Source organism: Pelmatolapia mariae, linkage group LG20 (assembly GCF_036321145.2).
Source record: "Pelmatolapia mariae isolate MD_Pm_ZW linkage group LG20, Pm_UMD_F_2, whole genome shotgun sequence".
NCBI lineage: Eukaryota > Metazoa > Chordata > Actinopteri > Cichliformes > Cichlidae > Pelmatolapia > Pelmatolapia mariae.
This window is the reverse complement of record NC_086244.1, coordinates 7452513-7465849: the sequence shown is the minus strand read 5'-3', so window position 1 is coordinate 7465849 and position 13337 is coordinate 7452513. Positions and strand designations below refer to the sequence as shown.

General features: G+C 40.4%; 1 protein-coding gene across 2 annotated transcripts; it reads right to left on the bottom strand.

The window, feature by feature from the left end:
* Nucleotides 1-6: 6 nt before the first annotated feature.
* Nucleotides 7-6591, bottom strand: LOC134618113 (6-phosphofructo-2-kinase/fructose-2,6-bisphosphatase-like). 2 transcript variants are annotated; one of them, XM_063463392.1, is made up of 14 exons: nucleotides 6418-6591; nucleotides 5133-5258; nucleotides 4947-5043; nucleotides 4646-4712; nucleotides 4396-4470; nucleotides 3618-3674; nucleotides 3374-3495; nucleotides 3058-3265; nucleotides 2714-2860; nucleotides 2040-2144; nucleotides 1298-1427; nucleotides 1118-1180; nucleotides 958-1022; nucleotides 7-651 (listed from the first exon to the last, which is right to left on the bottom strand). In XM_063463392.1, exons 1-14 carry the CDS (start codon nucleotides 6524-6526, stop codon nucleotides 592-594), a joined length of 1431 nt encoding a protein of 476 aa, XP_063319462.1. In that variant the 5' UTR covers nucleotides 6527-6591; the 3' UTR covers nucleotides 7-591. The 2 variants fall into 2 exon arrangements, with proteins under 2 accessions (XP_063319462.1, XP_063319463.1); XM_063463393.1 differs by lacking the exon at nucleotides 6418-6591 and adding an exon at nucleotides 5882-5996.
* Between the last annotated feature and the right edge of the window lie 6746 nt (nucleotides 6592-13337).

Genomic DNA, 13337 nt, shown 5'->3' with positions numbered 1-13337 from the left:
TATTCCTATATATTTTCTATGTACAATTTTCATTTATTCAAACTCACCATGCTATTTAATTTTCATTACAGTAGTTACAGTCATCCAAGTATAAAGTAAATGTTTTGTTTGGGTGCTGTCCATGGTGCTGATTCCTAATTACATAACTTGATGATCAACAACACATTTTATCTGTACCACAGTTAAATGTACATGAAGGCCCAGGTTAAGAGTGACAATGAAAACCCATCTACATCTACAATTTTATTCTTGCCTTCAGCTCAAGACAAAGCGCATTATTACTGTCTATAAATCATTTGTAAACACTGTGTGCTTTCAGAAAAGAAAACCACATTAAGTCTGATAAGACAGAAATATTCCACAGACATCCTGAAAACAGAGCCAGCTGTAGGTTATGCCCTTTTCACTCACTCCTTGTGCTTCGGTGTCGATGTAGTCCCGTGTCTAGAATCACCTCTTCAGCTTCAAAGACCTCCTGTCTTCTATTTCCCCACATTCAGCTGTGACTGGAGTGCATCTCTAAAATTTAGTGAAGCTTATCAGTAGTAACAAATCCAGTTTCACATAACTCAGTTTCCCAGCAAACAGTGTTTATATGTGGTCAGGAACAGTCTGCAGAGCTTCCTCTGGTTTTCTGGTGATGTTGACATTCTGCAAAAATAAAAGCAACAATAGAATCTTTCAATACTTAAGTGGAAGTTCCTGAAAAACAGAACGATGAATCAGATCTAACTTTAGTACGAGCAGTATGTAGTATTACCATTTATGAATCCAACTTTACAATGTCAATAAGTTCAACGTAAGTGAAAAAGGGATAATTAAGCAAAGGCATCGTTTCTTCACAACTGCACACATATTTATTTAATCAGTACATACAAATGATACAACTTTACTGCCTACAGATGAATTATTGTCAAAGCTAAGTATTACAACAAATGTGCAGTTATGTAAACTCACCACTGGCCTCTCTCTGTGTGTGTTGACAGCTTCAATATTGAGGAAAAATGACTCAACCTTACACCCTACAAATGAAGATGTAAGAAAAAGATTTACATAGAGTGAATGTGCGATACACTAAAGATGGGATATCATATATAATTAAGTTCTTACCACCTACCGTAGGCTATCGGTGTGAGCTTGAGCACAGTGTGAAGAGGGCATCTTAGATAAGGCAGCTCATCTTCAGAGAGACAAATGTAAATATTAGAAGACGTGTTTGGGGAATTAAAACAATATCACAAACTTTTATATATTGTATCACATGTTTGTGCACAGTTTGAGCCTTTTTTTGTTCTACCTGCAGGTTTGTCAAGGAAATAGGCTAACAGGCAGCGCATCACAGCTTGGTGGCAAATGACCAAAACATTTTCCTGCCTCTCCAGCTCCATGATGACTGGCTCTAGACGATGGACTAGATCTTCATAGGACTGGACAAAAGACATAATTTCAAACATTTTTCCACAAGACCCAGACCCTAACACAGGCTAATTTTATCCTGATTCTCTTAAGGTACATTTTTCTGGAAATGTTAGGGGCAACAAATGGCTAAAAAGAGAGGGGACCCAAATGAAGGAAACAGGAAGCAGGTATACTAAGCCAAAGGCTAGCGTTAATGCTGAGCTGATTTAGAACAATAAAGGAAGGGCAGGAAGAAAAGCTGCTTATATATTATTTTTAAAGACTAAGTGACCTCCGACAGTGTTTCCAATATTTTGCAAACTTAGAGCACACAACTCTTCAATTTCTTTCATCTCTAAAGTTTTGACAAAGCCACTCTAAAGCTTTATTTTTGAAAGACAAATATCAAAATAATTTAAATCTTTTTTTTTTTTTTTAGCTCTACATTCCAAACAAAATCATCTCCCTGAATGCTGAAGTATTTCTTCAATGTGCAAACTGCTTCTGGTAAGCTGCTCAACAGAGGAAATTATTTGTACTGGAAAGATTCTAGGTGTCTGCAGTGTGTTTATTAAAATCACAGTTATGCTTCCTTGGTTACATAAAATATATTCCTAAAACTCATTCAGAGCAGGGCTTACCTCACCCTTTGGGTACCGATAGCGATATTTGTCCTGGTCTCTCAGTGCAAATTCTTCTGGGAAATTCTCCTGAATTTCCTCATAAGTTAGTTCCTCACATACACCCTTAGTGAGAAAAATATAACATGAAGATCTTTTTTGCAAGTGTACCATGGTATAAAAGCACAAAACCTCTAAGGTATTGAAATTTCAGTATCTTGGAGATTTTAATCGCAGATTAAGATTAAAATTATAACATCCATGCTAACAACTTAGAAAAAGTGGTGATGTGAGCAAAATGCAAAGTGTATAACTGTACAATGGCAACATTTCCTAACTAGCACCAAGTACACAGTGAAGCTCGTAGTGATGCCAGTAACCAAGATTGCAATTTACATTTTGGACTGAAGATGGTGCTAGAGGATAAATAATGTTGCAGCTCATCTGTCAAGGCACTTGATTAAATATACATATATGTTACACTCATAATTGCCTCTTCTGCAAACTTAAAACATCTGTGGATAATTTTATAATGGTTTTAATATATTTTGGTCTATTACAGACTGAACCAAAGGAAAAACTAACTAACTGACTATGTAATCATATAAACTATCCAAGCATTAGAAAAACAAAATTAACCATTTATTAGAATAATTGAATTAGTGTTGCTGAGGTATTATTGTTTTATAACTCACCGCATCTATCTCATTAAGAGCCTTCCACTGTTCATACTGGACTCCCAGAGCCTCTGCAGTCTGGACGGTCCTCTTCATGTGACTCGTCCACACCTTGAGGTCACTGATTTTCTGTCCCTTGATGAAGGTCGCCAGGGCACTAGCATACTAGGAGAAAGAGTATGATTCATAAAATGATTAAAAGAAGCTAGTTGACCTCTTAGGAAATGGACTGGCATTTATACCACATTTTTACAATTTTACTCACCACATGAAATGCTTAAGATTACAAACTACAGTTAACTAATTTTGCTACTTCAGAAAATGTCAATTCTTTATATGGCTTTATTTGTCAGCCTAATTACCTTTTGTCCTCTAGGGGATAAGCCTGTGTCTCCACCAATCCGACCTAACAGGTTGAGTTCACTCTCTCCGTGGCGGCTCAGGTAGATGGATCTTGGTGTGACGTGTATGTTCATGAGGTAGTAGACTATTCTGCTCTGAATGTGGTCCTGGACCCGGTTCACAAGGTATCTACTGCCCACATCGAAGATCTTTATGTAGGAGAGTTTCCTGATCAAATGTATGGCATTGAAGATAAAAAAAAAGTTTAAAATTAATGTCAAAAGTTAAGGAAGTATTTTTTATGCATCACTGGAAGAAAGGTGTCATAGGTCGCACCTGTCTTTCTCATCATCTATAGGCATGTAGCTTGCCCTGTAACAGTCGATGCGCTGGATGAAGTCTTCCATGGCTTCATCTATGTCACGGTCTGCATAATCAGGGCTGCCGAATTTTACTTGCTTAAAAGAAAAGAAGATTCAGATTTAGATTAAAACATTTTTTTTCTTTTAAATTGCACAACAGCTTCTGTAAATACTGAAGTCTACACACAAAAAGGTTATAGCATAAATGTGCTTCTCACCTTGATATTCTCTGCAATGATTTCTGGGTCATCACAGATGGATTCTACAAAGAACACCTGCATTCAAGAAGTCAGTTGAAAAAAGTATTTTTACATCATGAGTAAATACAGTATAGTTAGTGGTTAGCTTAAAGGAACCACGTGGTAAGCGTTGATATAAAATCACAGGTAATGACGTTATTAAGTTGGTAGAAGGTCAATATGATTCTTTGGACTTGACAGTAAATACAATGCTACAATATCCAGATGCTTAGCTTCCAGAAACACAAGGTAACAGCTAGCCTGGCTTTTCTTTGAGGCATGCACAAAAAATATATCCAAATAAATATTTAGGTTTTTATACTCTTAGCTTTTAAACTAAAGCAATATAGGATGTTTTTAGTTGTGCAGGATTGCCTCCATTGCGAGACTCAACCACTGCCACAGCTAAAAAAAGATTACCTCACATTGACTATTGCTGTATATGCACTAATCCCCTAAACAGGTAAAACAGTATTAAGCCATAAAATCGGTCTCTTTAATGCCTTTTTTTTTTAAAAAAGGCATTAAAGTAAATGTGAAGTAAAATAGTTATAGGATAAAAATAGGTGGACTTTTGGGCTTGTAATACACTGGCAAAAATCCTGTAGTGACCTTTAGCTTACCTAAGCTAACTGGTTGTGATACATGTCTTTGATTCATGAATATATAGTGACAGAAAATTGATTTAATTTTATTTATTCTATTCTAAACAAGAAACCCCCCAAATAATTGCTTTAAATAGCCTTTTAACACTTACCTTGTAGCCCATTTCCATTGCAAAACTAAGAATGATTGCCCTCCTCTCTCTTGTGGTGTTTGTAGCATCAAATACCTGCATGAGACAGGACACAGGTGTTATCATTTGGTAGCAGTGACACGATTAGGTTGTACAGTATAGATGCCATATATTTCACATTTTTGCTCTTACAATGATAAGAAAAAAAAATAATAGATAGAGACCGTTTTTTCAAAATCAGAAGGACAGTTTTAGTTGTCCTCTTACTCACGGCTACTTGCCCCTGTTCCTTTGTGAAGTACAAAGCAACATCTTTGAGTGCAGCTGCTGCACAGGCCCTGGGAGAGAAGTGACACTCGTATATGCAAAGGGACAAAAACTGCAAAAATATGAATGATTGATGAGTGTAGTGTGAAAATGAAGATAAATCAAATCTGTCACACTATGATTTTACAAAATTCTCTTCAGTTATTTACATACTGTTACAAATGCCAATATTAAAAACGGCCAGTCTGTTGTTTTAAATGAGTTAACAGGTGCACCTTTGAGTAGTTTATCTTTAGTGTACTTACTTGCGAATCTTCATGGCTTCCTCATTATCAGGTTTGAAGAATTCAAAGTTTTTATAGATCTTGACGGCCTCCCTGCGGTACTGACCCACGTTAAACACTGATGGAGTTGATAAACAGAGAAAAATCCAACTGTTTCTTTCTGACACTTATATGATTAGGACTCAAGAATTCACTTGGAAAACTGACTTTTTGTTGGAACCCCGATCCAGTTCAGGTAACGAGTGAGCTTCTTGGAAATGTATGTCTTCCCTCTGGCTGGCAATCCAACCATCACAATCATTGTGGGAGAGTTACAGAACTGAGGCACAGAGGCTGAGAACAAAGTAAACACACAAAAAACATAATGAATTCTTTCAGGTACACTTGGGACTTGTGAGCTGACTGCATTATTCAGCATTAGAGCATCTGTTTCATGTTCAGTGGGTCACATGCAATCTAGAGCATGTTTCGTCTCTGGCTGCTGAGGTCGTTTTCATTAACAGAGAGAATAAGAGCTTCACAGTGCTGCTCAAATGTCAAGTTTACGGTTGGTGTAGTAAGTTGCACGGGTTTTGTCTGTGCACAAAACAACTGCCCAACTGACCACAAAAAATCAAACGGACAAAAAAGCAGAACAGAAATTAAATAAAACTTTAGAAAAGTGATGATTTATAAATGACAGGTCTCTCCTCTTTAGGTAGTCACATCTTAGAAGCAACCAGAGAAGCACACTGCACCATACGGCTGACAGGACAAAATGCCTTTAATCTCCAAGTATGTTAAAATGTCCCTGCATGTTGTTAAAGCTCAGCTCAGCTACTGCAAGAATTTCCAAATGTAACAATATTAATCTCCCTGGAAAAACCTAAATTGGTTTAGACTTTGTCACCTATTATTTATGAAGGAGCAGCGAGCAAAGGAAAACTTCATTAGGTGCCTTTAAAAATGCATCTTACCTTACCAAGGAATGGTCCAGTAGTCTCAATACTACTGTGTCTCAAAGTTCAGTAATTTATAACGCAGACTGCTTTGTTACTTGCCGGCTAGCTGTACCCCAACAAGTACCCGGATGGCCCGTGTATATGTCCATATGAGGACATGGAAAGAGTTAGCCTCCAGACTGTTCGATTATGAATGGAGTATGCAGCGTCAGCAAAATGCTCAAAGGACCATGCCAGACACTGAACTGAGAGCCAACTCAGACCTGGTTTGGTCTAGGCTGGCTGTAATCCCATCGCTGTGTCTATGTCTATGTCTCTCTCACACTGCTGTCTTTCTACGCGTCTCCCCTGAAAGGCCTGAGCTCAGTTCAAAATTAACAGGAGAGAAAGATTAGAGTGTAAAACAAACTTATGACTGCTGGACGTCTTGATGCTGATGAAAGCTTCTGCTGGAGCAAGAAATAAGTTGAAGCAGAGGCAGAACAAACGGCAGGGAAGATAATGTACTGTAATCTCATACTCAAAGTGAGACAGGCTTTTACTAAACTTACACCCTCTCCTGCGGTTCAAGTTGCCTCCAATCCATGGCACCCAGATCTTGAGCAGAGGTGTCTGTGTAAGATTTTTATGCTCTGTGGATATATTAATTGCCAAAGCCATGAGGCCTGTGAAGCAGGTCGAGGAGTTAACGACTGAGACACACAGTTCTGTGATCTGTGTGCATATGTGTGCCTCACTGAACACTAACTACTGCAGGTCAGGTGACAGTTGCTAAGGAGAAGTAAGCTACTTGGTAGGCAGGAGGGGGAGGAACTGAGGCCATGCTGCTTGTCTGCCTCTCCATCTGTTTCATGATTTAAAAGGCCTGAGAGAAGCTGCCAAAATCTCTGCAGTACAGTCAAACAGCAGGGAAGCAAACATATCCAGTGCATTGCACATCTGCTGTGGAGAGACAGCTAGCTTTTAGTCAGAGAGCTACAACTGTAAAGTGAGACAGATGAAGGAAGCGCTGGTGGAACAGAAGGACCCTCATGAATTCAGATGAGCTGAGCACTGGTGCTGCTGCACAAGCTGTATAAAAAACACAGTGCCAGTCTTCTCCTTTCTTACCACTAGGTGGCAGTTTAGGCCTTTGACCTTCTGTGTAGTTGCTCATAATCAAAGCAGTCAAAATTTCAAATAATTAAATAATTCCATATAAGCCAACAACAACGATTAGACAGCACTAACCACCACTGCTCTGCCTAATTTAGGCCACATAGTTCATATCAATAGCCATCTAAAAGTTATTTCTATTATGACTAAAGAATGTACAATAGTAGACAACATTAGACAGCTCAGATTACCCCTATGAGCAAGTATTTGGTGATGGTGGAAAGGCGGGACTCTTCAGTAGTAAAGGGCTTCAGACAGAAGTGGGAGGGGCATCCTACCTTTACGCTTTTGAAGTTGAGTGGGAAGAAAAGATACAAAGAAGAGCTTTCAAGGACTACAAACAACAAAGGCAACACAATGAAGCAAAAATAAACTATGTGTGTTTTAAAAGAAGTCATCCACTTCCTGTCAAAGGCTAATTAAAGGTTGTATAAGAACGGAATGAGTGCTCCTGTACGCGGTTGGAACAATCACAACAATGAGCTATGAATCATTCAAGCATTTAAACAGCACCTAACTCAAAGGATGAATGAGTGTTGTGCCCACCAATAACAGAAAACAAAGCAATTTTAAATTGTATCTTAAGGTACGTTTTTCTAGCAGCATGTCACAAAACATAATTTGGCCCAATTTCTTGAGTTGAATCTCTGAAAAATATCAAATATAACACAGTTTGATGGGCATTAAATAACATTTTTGTATCAACAATGCGATTCTCACAGAGTTATTAGCTGAAAACCTGGAATATATCAGCATGGTGTGCAGTACGTTCTCAAAGAATTTGAGGAAACCTGAAAAGTGGAGGACAAAAAGAAGAAGTGACAGGCCTAAAAAAGTATCTACAAGACATAAGTAGCATCTCAAAGCCAGGTCTTTAAGAAATAGGAAAGAAAGACCTGAAAGGCCTGAGAAAGGACCTGAGAGGTGCATATGATCAATCAGATATACTTGTTCCCTAAAGCTTCATCAGAAATGTTTGCAGTGGAAGAGCGGCTGTCAAGAAGCAATTTTTAAAGAAGGTAAACAGGGACATTATTGTCAATATGTATGGAGGAGGTCAGGAGAGCAGTACAGCAGTGAGTGCTTACAACCTTCTGTAAAACACACTGAAGGTTCTGTGATGATCGGGTCTGCATTTCAGCTAGACTCTTTAAATTCTGAACCCAGAAAAGTTCCATTACATTACATGTGAAACCATCTAGAAAGCATCTGATTGGCAAAGGGGTTTGTTTTCTTTTTAGCATGGCAATAATCCCAAACACACTGCCAATGTATTAAAAGGATATCTGGATAGAAAAACACACAATCGAACACTGTCAGTCATGGACTGGCCTCCTTAGGGCCCGGGCCTTATTAATATTGAAGCATTATGAGATCATGTCTGTGAAGGTTCTCAGTCATCCAGGTCATCGTAGTCAAAGGAAAGAAAAGCGTCTGGACTTCTTTGAGTTGCTTGAAGACGTTTCACCTCTCATCCCAGAAGCTTCTTCAGTTCTAAGGTCAAATGGCCGAGAGTCCCAGATTTAAACCCAGTGGGAGTATCCCCCCAAAGAGGGACAAAGGACCCCCTGGTGATCCTCTAATCACATGAGCCAAGGTGTGAAAGCGGGTGTGGGACCTAAGGTGTTTCAACCTAAGATGCAGAGAAAGCAGAGTTGTTCCTAAGAGCTTGCGCCTTGGATCCACTGTCAGGGGACACAGAGCAGACTTGATTCTACAGAGAGCACAAAATCACCTTTTAAGTGAAAGGATAAGACAGGTCCATTTCACTATAGATGCCCTCCAGATCAAGATCAGCCAGACTCTGCAGGAACTGGAAACCCTTCTACCCTCTCCAATCCTAGAAGAGGTTTACAAGTTTGTGGACAAGGCTCAGCGGGCCCAACACTCTAAAGGAAAAGAAAGACAATGCAGGAAATTTCACACCTTGCTTTCAAAAACCCACACTCCTCAGTCTGAACCCACACAACTCAGAGAAGAAAACACACCTGAAGACAGTCGGGAGAAATGGGTAAAGAACTTTTCAGACCAGAATCTCACTGAACCTGAAAAGAGGGTTTTAGCCAAAGGACTCAATTTCGCCATTTCTCCGCAACAGTTGCCCATAGTGGACCTCATCACAGCCACAGAAACCGCCATACGGATTAATAAATTATCACAGACAGAAGCAGAGCAAATCAGGATGAAAGTCTCAGCCACCCTCTCCAGTGCGAAAGTCCCTCCGTCTAACCTTACATTACAAGAAAAGAAGGCCGTCGCTTCCCTGAGCAAAGACCACAACATCACTATATTACCAGCGGATAAGGGAAGGTGCACCGTGGTCCTAAACACAACAGATTACCACACAAAGATCACTTCTCTCCTCAGTGACAACAACACCTACGAAGCTTTAAAGCGAGACCCCACAAGCAGCTACAAAAAGAAAGTTATAGCTTGCCTTCAAGACCTTGAAAAGGACAAAATCATTGACCGCATTACATATCACCACCTTTATCCAGGGGATGCCATACCCTGCATTTATGGACTTCCTAAAATCCACAAGGAAGGGGTCCCACTCAGACCCATAGTCAGTAGCATAAACTCAGCCACTTATAACATTGCGAAACACCTTGCTACCATCCTTGCACCTCTCGTGGGGAACACCCCACACCACATCAAGAACTCCACCGACTTCACCGACAAGGTCCAGAAACTTACCCTGGATCCAGATGAAACCATGGTGTCCTTTGATGTAGTCTCTCTCTTCACTTGCATACCCACCACGGAGGCAGTGGAGACTGTCAGAAAACGACTACAAGAAGACAGCTCCTTGGAAGACAGGACCAACTTCACACCCGATCAGATCTGCACACTGTTAGACCTCTGCCTTACCACAACATACTTCAAATACAACGAAGGCTTCTACAGACAAAAACATGGCTGTGCCATGGGCTCACCCGTGTCACCTATTGTAGCCAACCTTTACATGGAGGAAGTGGAAAGGAAGGCTCTCGGCTCTTTCAAAGGAAGAGTACCCAGCCACTGGTACAGATATGTAGACGACACCTGGGTCAAAATCAAGACACAAGAAGTGGAATCCTTCACTGCGCACATTAACGCTGTGGATAAAAACATCAAGTTCACCAGGGAAGACACAAAGGATAACTGTTTGCCTTTCCTGGACTGCGCCGTGCACATTGAAGAGAATGGCAACCTCAACATCGAAGTTTACCGGAAGCCCACACACACGGACCAGTACCTCCTCTTTGACTCCCATCACCCTCTGGAACACAAACTTGGAGTAATCAGGACCCTACACCACCGGGCAGAACATGTTCCCTCTAAGCCTGAGGGAAAAAAGAAGGAACACACACACGTAAAGGAAGCACTCAAAACATGCGGTTATCCTAACTGGGCGTTCATAAAGTCAGCAAAGAGGCACAGAAAAGAAGATCAGACACCAGCGAGGGAGGATAAGAAAGACAGACGCAACAACGTTGTCATCCCCTATGTAGCCGGTGTATCAGAGAAACTCAGGAGAGTTTTCTCCAAGCACGACATCCCAGTGTACTTCAGACCCAACAACACACTCAGACAGAAACTGGTTCATCCGAAAGACAAAACTCCAAAACACAGACTGAACAACGTGGTGTATGCTGTACAGTGCAGCGAGGAATGCCCAGACCTCTACATTGGAGAGACCAAACAGCCACTTCACAAGCGCATGGCACAACATAGAAGAGCCACCTCCACGGGACAAGACTCAGCAGTCCATCTGCATCTTAAGGACAAAGGTCACTCTTTCGAGGATGCCAATGTTCACATTTTGGACAGAGAGGACAGATGGTTTGAAAGAGGAGTGAAAGAGGCCATCTATGTCCACTGTGAGCGACCATCTTTGAACAGAGGCGGTGGTTTACGACACCAACTGTCTGCCATCTATAATCCAGTTTTGAGTTCCCTCCCCAGACGCCTTAATGCCCACTCACATCCTGGGCCATCTGACCTCAGGAATTCACATGACAAGGTGGGGCCAGGTTTCACAATGAGCTCACTCGCTGAGCCTTGTCCACAAACTTGTAAACCTCTTCTAGGATTGGAGAGGGTAGAAGGGTTTCCAGTTCCTGCAGAGTCTGGCTGATCTTGATCTGGAGGGCATCTATAGTGAAATGGACCTGTCTTATCCTTTCACTTAAAAGGTGATTTTGTGCTCTCTGTAGAATCAAGTCTGCTCTGTGTCCCCTGACAGTGGATCCAAGGCGCAAGCTCTTAGGAACAACTCTGCTTTCTCTGCATCTTAGGTTGAAACACCTTAGGTCCCACACCCGCTTTCACACCTTGGCTCATGTGATTAGAGGATCACCAGGGGGTCCTTTGTCCCTCTTTGGGGGGATACTCCCACTGGGTTTAAATCTGGGACTCTCGGCCATTTGACCTTAGAACTGAAGAAGCTTCTGGGATGAGAGGTGAAACGTCTTCAAGCAACTTAAAGAAGTCCAGACGCTTTTCTTTGCAAACTCCTTTTATTATGAGATCATCTTGACAGACAACAGAACCAAAGATCTTTGAATGTCTTCAAGAAGTCTGGAGAACTATTCCTGAAAACTCCTTAAAGAATAACAAGAAAGCTGCCTAAGAGAGCTCAGGCTGTGTTAGTAAGAATAAATGTGATCACACCAGATATTCATTTTCAAGGTCATTCGAATTGTGCAAAGTCTGTTTTTGCATTTTATGCTGTACTTTTATGTTTGTTTGCACATATTTCAATAAATAAAAATAAACTAATGCACCTATTTCCCAGTTTCCTAGCAAATACATAGAGAAATGAGGAGTGGCTCATTTTTGCACGGTACTGTACATCCAGAGCTCAGCTAAGACTGTGTAGTACATTCATGGTGCTTCTCTGCCACTCCAGGGTAAATTAACTTTTTATATCCATTGTTGTCAGGTGGTGGTAATAAAAAAAACAAGTTGCACTGCAGAGTTAGAGGCAATTGCTTTGAATTATCCCCTGTGGCTTTCAGTTTCTCTTCTCATTGCAAGCAGTAGCTCCTTATGTGTGCTGTTTCTCCAAATCTCATTTCAAGTGTCGAGAAAAGACAACCTGCAAGTTTTGAGCAGAGCACTTGTGCAAAACTTTGACTATCTGCACCACTGCATACAGTTAAGTCTTTGTTTGATAAAGACACAGTTTTTGTAGTTTTCCCTTGATACACCAAAGTGGAGTAATTTAATACATGCTTGAGATACTCTGTCAGGCCTTTATTGCAGTTGGCTTCATTTGCTGCTTGTTTGTGGGCCTTTTCTGTTAAATAACTGAAATATTACATGACAAACGTGGCCATTGAACATCTTGTTTCTGCCTTGAAAATCTCTTGAGTTTGGTTTGCAGTGTGTTTTGGATCATTAGCCATTATTGCACTGTGATGGACTGTCCAATTAGTTTTGCCACATTTGGCTGAATCTGAACAGAGAGTATAGGCCTGTCCACTTCAGAATTCCTTCTACCTCTGCTATCAGCAGTCCCATCGACAATAAACATTAGTAACCCCAAGTTGTCTTTTGTGGTATTTCCAGCCTTTTGGTGTTGCTGAGCTGGTCAGTGCACCCTTTGTAAGAATATATCAGCCACCCAGATTTTAAAACTCCTAAAGTTTTTGCTATCACTTCTTCAGATTTACTTTTGTTTATCAGCCTTAATAGGTGTCATATTTGAAATTACAAGAAAAAGCTATAAAATACAAATCTGAAGCTTTAAATCCAAGTTCAGATATTTTGTCAAATTCATCTGTCATGTAATGACAAGGGAACAGGTCTCACCTGCCTATGAAACCACTTGTCAATCAACTGCCAATCAATTTTGAGCCTCTGAAAAAAAGTGTACTTTACACAGTGTACTGTGAAAATCCTCCCTGCCATCATTAGCCACTCATGACATTTGCTTGCGACACTTGCACAAGTCCAAGTACTCAAACCTTAATGTCAACTACTCAAACTTCAGAGAACATCGTGACCCAGTTCTGGACCATGTTTAAAGGGCAGCTAACCTTGGGATAAGCTCAACAGAAGGAACATACTATTCTATTGGCTGTTTTCCCTGGTAGGAGTTTAAGAGGTACTTCCAAAAACAACGGCCACGCAGGATTGGAGTGCTTTATAATGTTTCTTTATATTTCGTCCAACTTAAAAGAAGTCATTTAACACGTGAGAAAATTACACCAAATAGTAAAAAATTTGAATATAATAATAATCTCTCCATGATCTCTGTGATAAGGCGCACTGATCACTTATTTGTGTGCTTGTTTTAGTTTCTGTTTTACTTTCTTGTTTACCTGTT